Genomic DNA, 17,398 nt, shown 5'->3' on the forward strand with positions numbered 1-17,398 from the left:
CTCCAACCTGTAGCGCTCCAGCTGTTGCAAAACTACAACTCTCAGCATGCCCTGTCACGCAGACAGCCACAGGTCTGAGATCACAGTTTTAGGGGATAGAATTAATCATGAACAATCAAGGCTAACAGGGCATGCTGAGAGTTGTAGTTTCACAACACCTGGGAAGAAGCCGTCACTTTACAGAATGAGAAAATTATAATGAGACCCTGGGGTTACCATGGTAACCATAGACTATTCTCTACTGTACATGGTCTTCCTGTCATGTGACTCCCTACTCTTGTGTTCTTAGAAGTGAAGGTCACATAACAGGACATCCAAGCACAAGCCTGGTCATGGTACCATGGCAACCCCAGAGCAATCGCAAATCACAACCTCCTCGACCACAATTCTTCTTAAAGAAACAGTGCAAAAGTATAACCCGAACTGTAGGGAGGTCAATGTCCGCGGCTCACCTGGTGCGCTCTCCATGTTCATTAAACTCCAGGTAATGGGCTACGTCATCTGGAGTGAGCACCGTGTCATCATGGACGGACAGCGAGACAGATGACGTGTGTCTAAAGAGCAAAGAGTCCGGTGGAGGCTTCTTTTTACTGAATGGTATTGGCTTGTTACCACTGTCCTGTTGTTGTTCAGCTGCCATTTTGGGCACCCTAATGGAACAAAACACATGAGGCCAATATGAATGTTATACTGCAGAGCTGCACTCACTATTCTGCTGGTGGGGTCACTGTGGACATACATTACATTACTTATCCTGTACTGATCCTGAGTTACTTCCTGTATTATACTCCAGAGCTGCACTCACTATTCTGCTGGTGGGGTCACTGTGTACATACATTACATTACTTATCCTGAGTTACATCCTGTATTAGGCTGGGTTCACACTACGTATATTTCAGTCAGTATTGTGGTCCTCATATTGCAACCAAAACCAGGAGTGGATTGAAAACACAGAAAGGCTCTGTTCACACAATGTTGAAATTGAGTGGATGGCCGCCATTTAATGGCAAATATTTGCTGTTATTTTAAAACAACGGCTGTAATATTGAAATAATGGCCGTTATTTACTGTTATATGGCGGCCATCCACTCAATTTCAACATTGTGTCCACTCCTGGTTTTGGTTGCAATATGAGGACCACAATACTGACTGAAATATATGTAGTGTGAACCCAGCCTTATACTGCAGAGCTGCAATCCCTATTCTATCTCCTGTCACAGCTAAAGATTTCTGGCTATAGTATTCAGACAATCCTTAGATGATGCCACCCTAGCCAGATAGACCCTGATGGCATGAACCACTTTATTCCCTATATTCCTCTGTGCTGCATTGAAATAATATTCTGTGAATGCTGGACCTCTAATCGGGGTCTGGACATCCACTTGCGCCCCTTCTTTTTTTAGGCTATATATACAGCTACATCACCAGACCTCATAGCCCTTGATCAGCAGTCTCAGATAGATTTGTAATTTCCCAACATGACTAGGTGCTGCCCCCTTGTGTCTGACTGTTGTGCCCTATTTCTCAGCTGTGATGTTTTCATCTGATGACTGTATGGTATATAGGTTTTCCAGGTCTTCATAACTTACGGTTTGTCCCATTGGCCCCCACTTGGTTCTTCCTCTGGTGGAGGCACAGGGGGCGGGGGGAGGGGGCCGCTGTACGGCAGAAGGTCCATCACCTTCAGGGACGTGGTGTAGTGGAGGATCTTGGGGGAACTGAATGTCTTCATCACCTTTGAATATTCTCCTGAGAAGGGAAATTCACAGCAATTCTATTCAGCTTATGGCCATTAATATACTGTATATATACCCCTGCACTGCTGAGGTCCCAAACATGTATATCGCATGGGAGCGGAGACATTGGGATGGATTAGTTATAGAGTTACTTACCCATCCATGCAGTCAGTTGCAGGGTGGGGGGGCCCTCTCGGGCACAGATAAATGCAGCACACTGGAAGAGCAGGGAGCCATTGGCTCCCTGCACTGCCAGTCTATCTTGTGCAGTCACAGGAGGCCACTCTGTCCCTCAAAGCTTGCAGAGCATGTAGGTAGAGAAGACGCCAGCAGACTGTGTGGGTGTATGGGAGTTTGTTCGTTTTCGATATTACAAAGGGGTGGTGCTTACCTGGGGGGTGCATTACCAATGTGAGGGATAGCTTTCTTTAGCGGGGGCTACTACCTAGGGGGTAGTAGCAGGGGAAATTATCTACCTGGTGGGATACCATTTACTGGCGGACTACCTACTGGGGGAATTCCTACACAAGGAGCCTAACTTCCCTGTCAGAAGACAGAGAAACTACTATATGGGGGCACAGAAGGGACCTAACTACTGTTTGGATGTACACGGGGGGCCTACTACCTGCAGAGCTTCTATCCACAAATGATCACTGTAAAGGGGCGTAGCGGACTTAGCATAGTAAAGGATTTTATTCAGTGGTAGTTATTGGGGTGGTCATGGTTTTGCCAACAACTAACTTGCTGTAATCTTCAGTAGCAGAAGTGCTGCAACCAACCAAAACCCACAGTGCTGAGTGACATGCGCTGCTGGTTATGCCGTGGCATGCAGCTTGTAGATCTCACCCACTGCTTTTAATCTTTAAGCTGCATCAGACCTGGTGCGATTACAGCAGGTGCCCAGCAATTGCATTCGTTGTCTGTAATGGCAGTGAAGGACAAGTCATTAAAGGGTTAATATGTGAGATCACTGTAGGCACCTGTAGTCACTGAGGTAACCATGAGCTGTAAGAACAATCGCTTATGTCATAAAGAAGGTTCCATTAAAGAAAGGCACGCTGATCACTGCCATCTTGGATGTGCCAAAGGACCTTGAGTGTGACTACTTTACTTTCCCCTACCCGTTATGTACTTTGGAGGTTCTAGCAAGGAAAGGAGAGGTCTGCTATAGACTTCCCTATTAACCAAGTCTCCACCTTCTTGAGAGGTGGACCTGGATCTGTAAGGGAGAAAAGGGACTTCCGCCTAACCAATAAAAAGGTGACAGATATGGCAGCCAGATCTCTGTCACATCGGGTGTAGTATATTTATTGTCTATTTATATTATGTTGTTTGTAAAAAAGTGGAAATTGTTAAACTATGTTGTATTAGTATTACCCTCTAAGACCAGGGCTCCCTCAAGGTTTCCTCCACAGGGGGTTTTTCTACGCCTGAGTGCGGAAAGATGACTATTCGTGAGTCGACGATAAATGATCACAAAAGAGATAGTTTGAAAGTCGTTAGTTACAATGGTTTTTGCAAAAAACTGATTTGAAAAAAAAAAAAAACGGATTGCAAAAACGTAGTGTGAACCCAGCCTAAGGCAAACACATCAGCAGCATACATCTCTCTCTTGCTCTCATGGTTTGTTACAATGTATCAGTGCAGGTAACATGTATCAGGCTGGCTATCTCACACTGGATTGCTTACACTGAACAACACTATAACAGACCCTAGGATTAGGGTCTATAGGGGAATCACAGCCTGTTTCCATTGACTGAGTGCAGGTACAGATATGAGAGTGATGTCCACAGGATGCTGATCAGGCAGAGCTGCAGGTTTGTTACTGTGTGTCAGTAATATTTTTGGAAAAGTACCCACCTTTCCCTGCTGGCTTTCCATCTAAGCTCTTCACGCTGGGAACACTGCCGCCGCCGTCCTTCTGGATATAGGGAGACAGAGGAGCGCTGTTCACATGATGCAGCTCTGCAGGGGCGAGGAGAGAATACACCGGGTCATTATCTCAGCATACTGAATGTAGGGAGAGCAGGGGACGAGTCTGAGAAACCTGAAGACATCTTCCCTATGTATTGTAACTTACTGTGCACACCTCTCTTTCTACAGTGTAGCATAATGCCTGCACTTTCCCTCTCTACAGTGGAATATGGAAACATAGAGGATTGTTGGCAGATAATCTCCCCCCCCCACCACGGTCCATCTCCTCCCTTCCTATTATCTTAGCATATATATATATATATATATATATATATATATATATATATATATATATATACATATATATATATATATATATATATATATTATATAGACGGCAGGTTAACATTCAGTTATTGTGCCTGCACCTTCCCACTTTACAGTAAAGTATGGTGGCCGCACCTTCCACATTATAAACCTATATATGTGAATGTACCTCTTTTGAGATTGTGGCTCCAGGGCTCCTTTAGGGCCACATTGGGAGGTACAGGGACCACAGGCCTCCCAGGTATCTTGTTTCTTGCTCCTCCGTGAGTGAGGTTGTTAGCGCTGCCATGACAGTGCGGGAACAGACTGTGATCATATAGTCCTAGAGGGATCGCAGACTTCGAGCTGATTCCCATCCCGGGGGGCCTGACGGGTGACGAGCTCTGGAACGTTGTCAGGTCCTTCCCTGGCTGATCCACACAGAGCGCTCCGTACATACTGCTGTCCGGGACCAGGGGGATGATCTGACTGCGGCTGCCCTCACTCTTAAGCTCAAAGGAGATGGCTGCAGAGGAAAGACAAACATTTTACACTGCACCCATCACCCTTCACCCCATGTGTCATTATACTGTACCCCAAGTGTCACTATCCTTTACCCCAAGTGTCATTATCCTGTACCCCAAGTGTCACTATCCTGCACTCCAAGTGTCACTATCCTGTACCCCAAGTGTCCTTATCCTGCACCCCTTGTCCTTATCCTGCACTCTAAGTGTCACTATCCTGTACCCCAAGTGTCCTTATCCTGCACCCCACGTGTCCTTATCCTGTACCCCAAGTGTCAGTGTCATCCTGTACCCCAAGTGTCAGTGTCATCCTGTACCCCAAGTGTAATAATTATCTTGTACCCCAAGTGTCAGCGTGTCCTTATCTTGTACCCCAAGTGTCAGCGTGTCCTTATCCTGCACTCTAAGTGTCATTGTCTTGTACCCCAAGTGTCATTATCCTACAACCCAAGTGTCATCATCCTGTACCCCAAGTGTCCTTATCCTGTACCCCCAGTGTCAGTGTCATCCTGTACCCCAAGTGTAATAATTATCTTGTACCCCAAGTGTCAGCGTGTCCTTATCCTGTACCCCAAGTGTCAGCGTGCCATTATCCTGTACCCCAAGTGTCCTTATCCTGTACCCCAAGTGTCATTATCCTATACCCCAAGTGTCAGCGTGTCACTATCCTGTACCCCAAGTGTCATTATCTTGTAACCCAAGTGTCAGCGTGCCCTTATCCTGTACCCCAAGTGTCAGCATGTCATTATCCTGTACCCCAAGTGTCAGTGTCATCCTGGACCCCAAGTGTCATTATCCTGTACCCCAAGTGTCAGGGTGTCCTTATCTTGTACCCCAAGTCTCAGTGTGTCCTTATCCTGTACCCTAAGTGTCAGTGTCATTATCCTGTACCCCAAGTGTCAGCGTGTCCTTATACTGTACCCCAAGTGTCATTATCCTGTACCCCAAGTGTCCTTATCCTGTACCCCAAGTGTCAGCGTGTCCTTATACTGTACCCCAAGTGTCATTATCCTGTACCCCAAGTGTCAGCGTGTCATTATCCTGTACCCCAAGTGTCCTTATCCTGTACCCCAAGTGTCATTATCCTGTACCCCAAGTGCCCTTATCCTGTACCCCAAGTGTCAGTGTCATCCTGTACCCCAAGTGTCATTATCCTGCACCCCAAGTGTCATCATACTGTACCCCAAGTGTCAGCGTGTCCTTATCCTGTACCCCAAGTGTCATTATCCTGTACCCCAAGTGTCATTATCCTGTACCCCAAGTGTCAGTGTATACTGTATTTACTGCAGTTTACAACCTTTCTAACCCTTCATGCATTTACATGTGTCACCCCCCAGTGGTGGCGTCTGAATACTGCAGAATTTTTTTTCACAGCTCATTTTAGAACAATGTAAAAAAAAATCACTAACAAATAGCAGATCCCGAGCCTGACAAAATAATACAACCTCGCCGGGCAGCGCTCGCCCATCAGGATTAGGGATTCACATCCTGTACTGAATTTAAAGCACAAAATTATCGGCTTTAATTTTCTGGAATGAATCCAAAAAGGCATCTGGAGCGAACAAGGAAAATCTGTGCAACTCAATAAAAGCTTATGCAGCCAGTAACAATCCTCTGAGATCCGTGAACAGCAGAGACTGATGACTGCACTCACACCCTGACTACCAATATGGCCCTCACTACAGCCCACCCCACAGCTTTCCCAGAATCCTGAAAGGTAGATCTGCCTACTAATGGGACACCTTTATGCAAAACCCATGAGCAGAGGGGTTTATGGGAAACACATACTGGACTTATGGAAGTCTGCAGTGTCCTTGTTCTCCATCCACAGGAGCTGGCTGTTCATGCTGGTCGTGCTGCTGTAGTTTCTGGAACATGAAGCTGATTTCCAGGTGTTAGAGAGCCATGGGGAGTCACTGGTGTCCATCCTGTGGGAGAGAGCATCATCATCAATACCAGGGGTACATGGAAGCAGCCCCCATACATTATATCATATTCTCCTGACAAAAGATTACCGGATTACTGGTATCCCCTGCTTGTTCAGTGTCTTCAATGAGCTGGTACCAGGAGGCTGTATAGCCATGTGATGTAGGAACAAACATTTTACATGCCCAGATTAGCTACATGGGGAAGGGGGTCACTCTACAAGCTTTCTGATCATTTCCAGCAGAATTGTAAATTCAGCTCTGGAGTATAATACAGGATGTAACTCAGGATCAGTAAAGGATAAGTAATGTAATGTATGTACACAGTGACCCCACCAGCAGAATAGTGAGTGCAGCTCTGGAGTGTAATACAGGATGTAACTCAGGATCAGTACAGGATAAGTAATGTAATGTGTGTACACAGTGACCCCACCAGCAGAATAGTGAGTGCAGCTCTGGAGTATAATACAGCATGTGACTCAGGATCAGTACAGGATCAGTAATGTAATGTATGTACACAGGGATCCCACCAGCAGAATAGTGAGTGCAGCTCTGGAGTATAATATAGGATGTAACTCAGGATCAGTACAGGATAAGTAATGTAATGTATGTACACAGTGACCCCACCAGCAGAATAGTGAGTGCAGCTCTGGAGTATAATATAGGATGTAACTCAGGATCAGTACAGGATAAGTAATGTATGTACACAGTGACCCCACCAGCAGAATAGTGAGTGCAGCTCTGTAGTATAATACAGAAAGGGGGGGGGCACCTTCTCTCTTAGGTGGGAAGGTATTTCCACACCGGTGAGATGTAAGATGTCTCTGCAGGAGATGTGTCACACAAAGTGTACATTGCGCTATATCTCCCAAGAGAGCGATTTACAGCCGTCTGTGAAGGACAAACGCAAATGAGTCTTATTGAGCTGAGGAATCGCTGAAACAGAGCGATATTTTATAGCCAGTAAATGGCGCTGCCACAAACTCATTTCTTAACTGATTCCTCATGTTGAGTTATGGCCTGTCTGGCGTGCGCGGTGCTGAGGACGCTGGTGGCGCGGTGCACTCCAGCTCACCATGATCCCATTATGTGGTCTATAAGGGACATTACACAGTGATGCTGAAGAATGGCGCAGAGGTGTTCAGACCTGCTCTGTCCTACACTAATACTTACAGGTATGGGGTTATTACTAATATATCTAATCTAAGTAAATGGCCTAGGCCATAGACTGATACAAACTAGAAGGTTTGTGCTGCTACTACAGAGGATTACCCAGACAGGACACACTGTAACAAACCCTGGGCTGTGAGATGGAAACAATGACTGTCCTATTCACTGACAGCAAACAGAGACTATGAAAACACATGATAGCCTATTAGGCAGTTACACTTGTCCCTGCTGGGGGCGCCTGTCCATTATAAAGGGAATTCTTTTATGTGGCCACTAGGTGGCGTTTACTGACAACTACACATTAAATGGCCAATCTCCTACCTGTGCTTAATGATGGTGTCCTCACTCGCAAAGCGATAAAGACCTAGAAAAAATATAATATAATTACATGTAAAGATTACACCCCAAATCATCCATAGTGGTTATTTATCTATTACTGCTGACGACCAGCCTGTGTGTGATGTCTGGGAGGTTGTCACAGCTCCGCCCTCTGTATGACATCACTCACATAATATAATAGTAATATAATAAAATTGTGATTAGATGTGAGACCCACACACCTTATACTACAGGAACAGCTATTCCTCTATTACTGCTGACAACCAGCCTGTATATCATGTCTGAGAGGTTGTCACAGCCCCGCCCCCTGTATGACATCACTGACATAATATAATAGTAATATAATGACAGAGTGATCAGACATGAGACCCACACACCTTATACTACAGGAACAGCTATTCATCTATTACTGCTGACAACCAGCCTGTATATCATGTCTGGAAGGTTGTCACAGCCCTGCCTCCTGTATGACATCACTGTTATAATATAATACTAATATAATAAATTTTTGATCAGATGTAAGACCCACACATCTTATACTACAGGAACAGCTATTCCTCTATTACTTCTGACAACCAGCCTGTACATCATGTCTGGGAGGTTGTCACAGCTCCTCCCCCTGTATGACATCACTGATATAATAATAATAATAATAATAATAATAATAATAATAATAATAATAATAATAATAATATGACAGAGTGATCAGATGTGAGACCCACACATCTTATACTACAGGAACAGCTATTCATGTATTACTGCTGACAACCAGCCTGTACATCATGTCTGAGAGGTTGTCAATAACACCACCCCGTAGAGTATAATACACAACTATGACATCAGAATGTGATCACATGACCACTCACCGCTGTGTTTCTTTTTGCTGTAACGTTTTGAGTTCCTCTGACACAAGTAGATGACGGCTGCCATCAGCATAAGCCATGTAGCTCCACCGACAGTGGCAATGAAGGCCGGGTGCTTTACTACCTGGAGGAGGAGATCCAGCGGGATTGCACCATCTGGCTCATCATCTTTCATCATCTGAGTTTCTGCAGGATGATAGGTAATCAGGAGCAATAAAGAGGAGCGACAAGATGGGGGTATCAACCTATGATAAAGGGGGACCCCATAGACCAATGGTGGAATGCAGGGGCCCCTACTCCCAGACACAATGTATAACACTGTAGGGCAGGGGTAGGGAAATGTAGTTTTGCAACAGCTGGAGAGCCACAACTCCCATCATGCCTGGGCAGCCAAAGCTTTAGCTTTGGCTGTCCAGGCATGATGGGAGTTGTAGTTGTGCAACAGCTGGAGAGCCAAGGTCCCCTACCCCTGCCCTAGGGTATTTCCTTACCAATGAAGATGAACTTGGGGTTACTCAGCTGCCCCATGCCGCTCTCATACATGGCTGCCACCTGGACCTGATATCTGATACCCGCCAGTAACAGGGGGATCTCCAGTCTGAGGGTCCCGCCATCCACCGTCCAGTTAGAGGGAGGAAGGGTCTCGTTTCCAAAGCACCAAATCTAAAAAAAGGACAAAAGAGAAGCTTAAAGGGAAGGAAGAACAGGGAATAAGATGGGAAGGATCAGCGGGAGCTTCTTGTATTCTGTAGGGATCTCACTGATCACATCCCTGCAATAGGTTTATAACACACCCATCAGCAGGACAACGGTTACTGATACACTTCCCCTTTAAGGGCAATAATGTGTTACATGGCAGCCATACTAGAATTACGACATCACTTACACAATGACATTACTCTCATTATGATTTCATGTGTGTCACACATTATACTAGTTAACAATGCACTTACCCTTTAAGACCATATAGAGGTACATGGCTACTAGCTTTACTTTATGATGTCACAAGCGCAATTACATTGCCGCTCTCCTTATGACAGTATAGGTGTCCTTGTGATGTGATAATGGAGATTAAGCCTTAAAGGGCTAGAATGCTAGTTAAGAATGCGTTTACACTTTAAGGCTATGTTCACACAACATATGAGACCGGCCATTCCGTGACCCCGGCCAGGTCACGGAACAGCCGGTCTCTGGCTGGATCATCTTGGCCGGTACTTAAGTACCAGCCGGATGATCTTTCTGGCCGCATCAGAGCTTCCCATAGCACACAGTGAAGCAAGCGGCCGGAGCCGCTCGCTTCACTGTGTGAATGGCCGCAGAAAACTGACCTGTCAGTTATTTGTGGGGCCGCACAGATCCTGGCCGGAGCGTATACAGTGTGTGTACGCTCCGGCCAGGATGCCATTGCTTAATAGGCTGTGTTCCACTGCACAAAAACAACGTCCGTAGTTTTACGTAGTGTGAACATAGCCTAAGGGTGCGTTCACACCTACAGGATCCGCAGCAGATCTGCAGCAGTTTGATGGTGCAGATTTGATGCTGTGTTCAGTTATTTAAATGAAATCTGCTGCGGATCCGCAGCAGAAAATAAGCTGCGGATCCGGTAAGTGTGAACGTACCCTAAGGGCAATAAAGGGATGTGGCTACCATCTTTGAATTATGATGCGACAGGTGCCCCAACATTGTCACTTTCCCTAGGACAGTATAGATGTCCTTATGATTAGAGATTTGTAATTTACTTCTATTAAAAAATATGCAGTATAACAGTACTTATAAGCTGCTGCATGTCCTGCAGAAGTTGGTGTATTCTTTACAGTATAGAGAACAATGGAAGTAATGGAAGTTAATTACAAATCTCTGGCACTTTCTGGGACCAGTTGTTGAATTTTTTTTTTTTGAGAACTACCCCTTTAAACCCTCTCACAGATACTCGTACAGGTTTTTAGTCTCTGACTATAAGCGGAGGTCTTGATAAGTATATTACAAAGTTTTGCCAATTCAGGTGTCTTGCCAGGAGGCTGACAGCCGCTCACATTGTGTGATAAAGTGGACGTGTGATTTACTGTGTAGACATCTGAGACGCTGCACTCCACGCCGGCGATGTTACCCTGCGGTGAAACTAATCTTACCCCGCTGAGAGCCATTCCCAGCTCCTTCATCTCCTTGCGCTCCCAGATAAGTGTATGCTAATGTGAAGCCAAAATGACAATGTAATTAATAAAGATTCACCTGTCACCTGTGATTGACGCCTGCCGCCGCCTGCACCGGATACAGCGGGATTTGTAATTGTAATAAATTTCACCATAAATCACAGAAATCCTACAGGAGCGGTCGTCAGATCCGGAGATCTAAGGCTCCTGCCACTCCGCCCGCTTGCCGCATGCACCAGTAATGTATGGTGAATGGATCCTTATACCTCTATTACCTGGCAGAGGCTAAAACAAGGTCACCCAGCCTCCGCTCTATGGTCATATGCAGTAAGAAGTAACACAGGCTGCTCTGCTATACATTGCCCTCCTTCTGTATTGCTGCATAATAAAAGGGGTACTCCAGAGGGAAAAAACATCTAATAAACTGGTGTCAGGAAGTTATACAGATGTGTAAATTACTTCTATTTAAAAATCTGAAGTCTTCCAGTACTTATCAGCTGCTGTATGTCCTGCAGGAAGTGTTGCATTCTCTCCAGTCTGACACCGTGCTCTCTGCTGCCACCTCTGTCCATGTCAGGAACTGTCCAGAGCAGTAGCAAATCCCCATAGAAAACCTTCCGTGCTCTGGACAGTTCCTGACATGGACAGAGGTGGCAGCAGAGAGCTTTGTCAGACTGTAGAGAATACACCACTTCCTGCAGGACATACAGCAACTGATAAGTATGGGGAGACTGGAGATTTTTAAATAGAAGTAAATTACAAATCTGTATAAATTTCTGACACCAGCTAATTTGAAAAAAATTTAATTCCCACCCTCCCTCCTTTAATTAAGCAGCAGTACAGAAGGAGGGAAATGAAACTGTCAGGCTATGTTCACACAGTGCTTACTCAATATTGTATAAATGAGCCTCAAATGATCACCCAGCTTTTCCAAAAAAAGAATTAAAGCGTCACTGTTGTATTTTTATTTTTTTTGGCAGAAATCAATAGTGCAGGCAATTTTAAGAAACCTTGTAAGTAGGCTTATTAGGCAAATACCGTATTTTTCGCTCGCTTTATAGGATGCGCCTTTTGATAAGACGCACCCCTGATTTTAGGGGAGAAAAATAGAAAAAAAAAATTTTTGCTCCTTGTCACAGTTTGGAGATAGCAGCAGTGTGATCGGTGCCAATGCCCCCATATAGTGCCCCACATAGTAGCCAATGCCCCCATATAGTGCCCCACATAGTAGCCAATGCCCCCCATATAGTGCCCCACATAGTAGCCAATGCCCCCATATAGTGCCCCACATAGTAGCCAATGCCCCCATATAGTGCCCACATAGTAGCCAATGCCCCCATATAGTGCCCCACATAGTAGCCAATGCCCCCATATAGTGCCCCACATAGTAGCCAATGCCCCCATATAGTGCCCCACATAGTAGCCAATGCCCCCCATATAGTGCCCCACATAGTAGCCAATGCCCCCCATATAGTGCCCCACATAGTAGCCAATGCCCCCATATAGTGCCCACATAGTAGCCAATGCCCCCCATATAGTGCCCCCCATAGTAGCCAATGCCCCCATATAGTAACTAATGCCCCATACAGTGCCCCCATATAGTAGCCAATGCCCCATACAGTGCCCTCATATAGTAGCCAATGCCCCCATACAATGCCCCCATATAGTAGCCAATGCCCCCATACAGTGCCCCCATATAGTAGCCAATGCCCCCATATAGTAACCAATGCCCCCATACAATGCCCCCATATAGTAGCCAATGCCCCCATACAGTGCCCCCATATAGTAGCCAATGCCCCCATATAGTAACCAATGCCCCCATACAATGCTCCCTATGGTAGCCAATGCCCCCATACAATGCCTCCATGGTAGCCAATCATCCCTGTGACCAGAAAAACAACAAACAGGTTACTCACCTCTCCGCCGGCCCCAGCAGCTCCTCTCCCGACACTCCGGTCTCCCGTCATCCTCCGGCATAGGCAGCGGGGGACAGAGAGACTGCCTGTGCCAGAAGTGTCCTGCAGCCGCTGCAGAACACTTCCGGGACACAGGCAGTCTCTCTGTCCCCCACTGCCTATGCCGGAGGATGACGGGAGACCAGAGTGTCGGGAGAGGAGCTGCTGGGGCCGGTGGAGAGGTGAGTAGGACAGCGATCCCCTCCGCCCGCCCAGCCGGCCCCCTCCATCGCCGCTTAGCCGATCAGGAGCCCAGGAAAGTGCTGCTCATTGCATTTTCCCGGACTTCTGATCGGCTCAGCTGAACGGCGATAGAAGGGGTGGGCTGGGCGGGCGCAGGGGATCGCTCAGTGCCACTCACTATGCATATGCATAGTGAGCGGCAATACAGGGGCCGGGCGGGACGGCTTCCATGCGGTGCTCGGCACTTCTTGGGAGCGGTCTTCGCTTTATAGGACGCACTTAGTTTTTCTTCCGACTTTGTCAAAAAAAAGTGCGTCTTATAAAGCGAAAAATACGGTATGCCATTATCTGCATTCAAAAAGACTTTCCCCAGGTCCCCCCCACCTCCCTCCTCTCTCATTCACTGCTCATTATCAGGAAATCTCGACTCAGTTGGGCCCTGTGTAACCTATGGAGAGGGGAGGGGGAGATTAGTCACCAGCAGAGAGCAGAGAACTAAGGATTACACAGCGGGAGCTATGTGAAAGCAGATATTCAGAGGTCAGAGAGGTCAATGCTGACTTCAGAGGAGATAGCCCGGTGATGTAGCTGTAAATTAACTCTTTGTTGTCCTGTTTTGGTGCCTCATCTTCCTCCACCCTCCCCCTCTCCATAGAGAACCATGAAGACGGGGGGGGGGGGGGGGGGGGGGGGGGGATGGGGGGGAGCTTCAAAATGCTTTTTCATGATAAAAATGCATTTTTCGTCTAATAAACCCAATTACAAAGTTTCTTAAAATCGCCTGGACTTGATTTCTGCAAAAATGACAAAAAAATTAAATGACAGGTACACTTTAAGAGCAAAAGGATCAACAGAATTTGTTACTGTACGGCAGGAATTACCTTGTATGCTGTAATGCTGCGGCCGCCCTGCGGGGGAGGTGCCCAGCTCACAATCACCGATTCATTGCCACCGCCGACCAATGTGACATTGACATCCTGTGGGGCAGGACCAGGAGCTGGGGAGAAGAGGGACAAGATGTTCCAGCCATGTGCAGATAGAGTTCAGCCTCGGAGAGAGTGGTGGCCGAGCAAGCCAACGCTAGTTTCCCCACAAGTGCAGGGCCACTATCAGGAACCCAGGGGCCCAGGGGACTCCAGGGGCCCCGTACAGATGAACGTTGATGTCCCTTCTTTATCAATATATAATATACCCCAAACAAAGTGTCAACACTCAAAGCATTCCTGTTATTTACAAAAACGGACGTTCTTTTCATATTGAAATGTGTTGCACTGAAGTAAATTCAAACAATGGCCATCGTTCCTGACTACATCTAGTGATTGGTGGGGGTCACCCACTGTGACATGCGGCGCATTCCCACTGTGACCTCTATTCATCAAAAGTTTTTATAAATTAAAGTAACATATTAAATCTTACATACTTCTCAGCTGCTGTAGGCCCTGCAGGAAGTGGTGTATTCTCTCCAGTCTGACACAGTGCTCTCTGCTGCCTCCTCTGTCCATGTCAGGAACTGGAAATCCCCATAGAAAACCTTTACTACTCTCCAGACTGGAAAGAATACACCACTTCCTGCAGGGCCTACAGCAGCTGATAAGTACTGGGGGACTTGAGATTTTTTAATAGAAGGAAATGACAAATCTCTGGCACTTTCGGGCACCAGTTAAAAATTAAAAGAAAAAAATGTTTTGGTGAACTACCCCTTTAAAAGTAAAAGTGATTGACAGAGCAAGGAGTAATTGGCAGTGTGCCGTACCTCCCTCCCCAGCAGGGAGAGGAAGGAGATACAGCTCAGCCATGAAACAGTTAATCTGCCACTGATGGGGACTCTCGGGGGAAGCCGGGGGTCACATGATCCACCTACTCCAGGCGGCTGTAATATCCTTATCCTCGCTCTCATAACTTCTAATTAATTTTCTGTAGAATTAATCTTGCGGTGTAATCTGATAATGTCAGTCAGTGCGTCCGGGGCCGAGAGTGACGCCTGTCCACTGGGGCCACCAGCCAGAACGTGGAAGAGTCCCTACAGGATGTCACAGTGGGGAGGGGGACCGAAGAGCTGTACTGCAGGGAAGACTGATCATCTGTATGAGGAGAATCACCCATCCTATTGTATTACTATACTGTATATATACTGACTGCAGAGGGACGGTATACAGGAACTACATCATAACAATAACACCTGGGGTACAGGATAGTGACACTTGGGGTACAGGATAAGGACACTTGGGGTACAGGATAAGGACACGCTGACACTTGGGGTACAGGATAAGGACACGCTGACAAATGGGGTACAGGATAATGACACTTGGGGTACAGGATAATGACACTTGTGGTACAGGATAATGACACTTGGGGTACATGATAAGGACACGCTGACACTTGGGGTACAGGATAATGACACTTGGGGTACATGATAAGGACACTGACACTTGGGGTACAGGATAAGGACACTTGGGGTACAGGATAATGACACGCTGACACTTGGGGTACAGGATAACAACACTTGGGGTACAGGATAACGACACTTGGGGTACAGGATAAGGACATGCTGACAAATGGGGTACAGGATAATGACACTTGGGGTACAGGATAAGGACACTTGGGGTACAGGACACTGATTGTTATTGGGAAGTTTTGTCCTGGAATACATTATTGCTTATTATCTGGTATTTGTCGCCATCTAGAGGATTATACATGTACATGCAGCTTGGTTTCTACATCATACGGATATGAATGACATTTATAAATTCTGCTTCTCCTCCGCAGCACAGAGTATTTCAGGAGATTACAGAGCTGATCTTGCAGCGTGAGGACAGTGCATGTCTACAGTCATGGCCAAAAGTTTTGAGAATGACACAAATATTATATTCTCACATGATCTGCTGCCCTCTGTTTTTTATGTGTGTTTGTCAGATGTTTTTATCACATACAGAAATATAATTGCAATCATATTATGAGTAACAAAAGCTTATATTGACAGTTAGAGTTACTGCAGCAAGTCAATATTTGCAGTGTTGACCCTTTTTCTTCAGGACCTCTGCAATTCTCCCTGGCTGCTCTCAATCAACTTCTGGACCAAATCCTGACTGATAGCAGTCCATTCTTGCACAATCAATGCTTGCATTTTGTCAGAATTTGTTGGTTTTTGTTTGTCCACCCGTCTCTTGATGATTTACCACAAGTTCTCAATGGGATTAAGATCTGGGGAGTTTCCAGGCCATGGACCCGAAATCTCTATGTTTTGTTTCCTGAACCATTTAGTTATCACCTTTGCTTTATGGCAAGGTGCTCCATCATGCTGGAAAAGGAATTGTTGATCGCCAAACTGCTCTTGGACGGTTGGGAGAAGTTGCTCTTGGAGGACATTCTGGTACCATTCTTTATTCATGGCTGTGTTTTTTAGGCAAGACTGTGAGAGAGCCGATTCCCTTGGCTGAGAAGCAACCCCACACATGAATGGTTTCAGGATGCTTTACAGTTGGCATGAGACAAGACTGGTGGTAGCGCTCACCTCGTCTTCTCCGAATAAGCTGTTTTCCAGATGTCCCAAACAATCGGAAAGGGGATTCATCAGAGAAAATGACTTTCCCCCAGTCCTCAGCAGTCCACTCCCTGTACCTTTTGCAGAATATCAGTCTGTCCCTGATGTTTTTTCTGGAGAGAAGTGGCTTCTTTGCTGCCCTCCTTGAGACCAGGCCTTGCTCCAAGAGTCTTCACCTCACAGTGCGTGCAGATGCACTCACACCTGCCTGCTGCCATTCCTGAGCAAGCTCTGCACTGCTGGTAGACGGTCCTGGCGCTTGCTGGTCTTTTGTGGGCGCCCTGGAGCCTTTTTGGCAACAATGCAACCTCTCTCCTTGAAGTTCTTGATGATGCGATAGATTGTTGACTGAGGTGCAATCTTTCTAGCTGCGATACTCTTCCCTGTTAGGCCATTTTTGTGCAGTGCAATGATGACTGCACGTGTTTCTTTAGAGATAACCATGGTTAACAGAAGAGAAACAATGATGCCAAGCACCAGCCTCCTTTTAAAGTGTGCAGTGGTGTCATTCTTACTTAATCATGACAGATTGATCTCCAGCCCTGTCCTCATCAACACCCACACCTGTGTTAATGGAGCAATCACTGAAACAATGTTAGCTGGTCCTTTTAAGGCAGGGCTGCAATGATGTTGAAATGTGTTTTGGGGGATAAAGTTCATTTTCTAGGCAAATATTGACTTTGCAAGTAATTGCTGTTAAGCTGATCACTCTTTATAACATTCTGGAGAATATGCAAATTGCCATTTTAAAAACGGAAGCAGTAGACTTTGTAAAAATTTATATTTGTATCA

The 17,398-nt window shown here is 46.1% G+C and overlaps 1 protein-coding gene across 2 annotated transcripts in view; it reads right to left on the reverse strand.

Annotated features, from left to right (window-relative positions):
• ROBO4 (roundabout guidance receptor 4) overlaps positions 1 to 17,398 on the reverse strand; it is a 66,638-nt gene that overhangs the window by 20,524 nt on the left and 28,716 nt on the right. For both annotated transcript variants that reach the window (XM_069946516.1, XM_069946517.1), the window contains 9 exons: positions 13,947 to 14,062; positions 9,269 to 9,440; positions 8,781 to 8,963; positions 7,897 to 7,939; positions 6,269 to 6,408; positions 4,147 to 4,482; positions 3,597 to 3,701; positions 1,590 to 1,749; positions 453 to 650 (listed from right to left, as the gene is read on the reverse strand). In XM_069946516.1, coding sequence (XP_069802617.1) covers positions 453 to 650; positions 1,590 to 1,749; positions 3,597 to 3,701; positions 4,147 to 4,482; positions 6,269 to 6,408; positions 7,897 to 7,939; positions 8,781 to 8,963; positions 9,269 to 9,440; positions 13,947 to 14,062 — 1,453 coding nt within the window. The remainder of the gene's footprint in view (positions 1 to 452; positions 651 to 1,589; positions 1,750 to 3,596; positions 3,702 to 4,146; positions 4,483 to 6,268; positions 6,409 to 7,896; positions 7,940 to 8,780; positions 8,964 to 9,268; positions 9,441 to 13,946; positions 14,063 to 17,398) is intronic.

This window comes from Dendropsophus ebraccatus, chromosome 12 (genome assembly GCF_027789765.1).
Source record: "Dendropsophus ebraccatus isolate aDenEbr1 chromosome 12, aDenEbr1.pat, whole genome shotgun sequence".
Classification (NCBI taxonomy): Eukaryota; Metazoa; Chordata; class Amphibia; order Anura; family Hylidae; genus Dendropsophus; species Dendropsophus ebraccatus.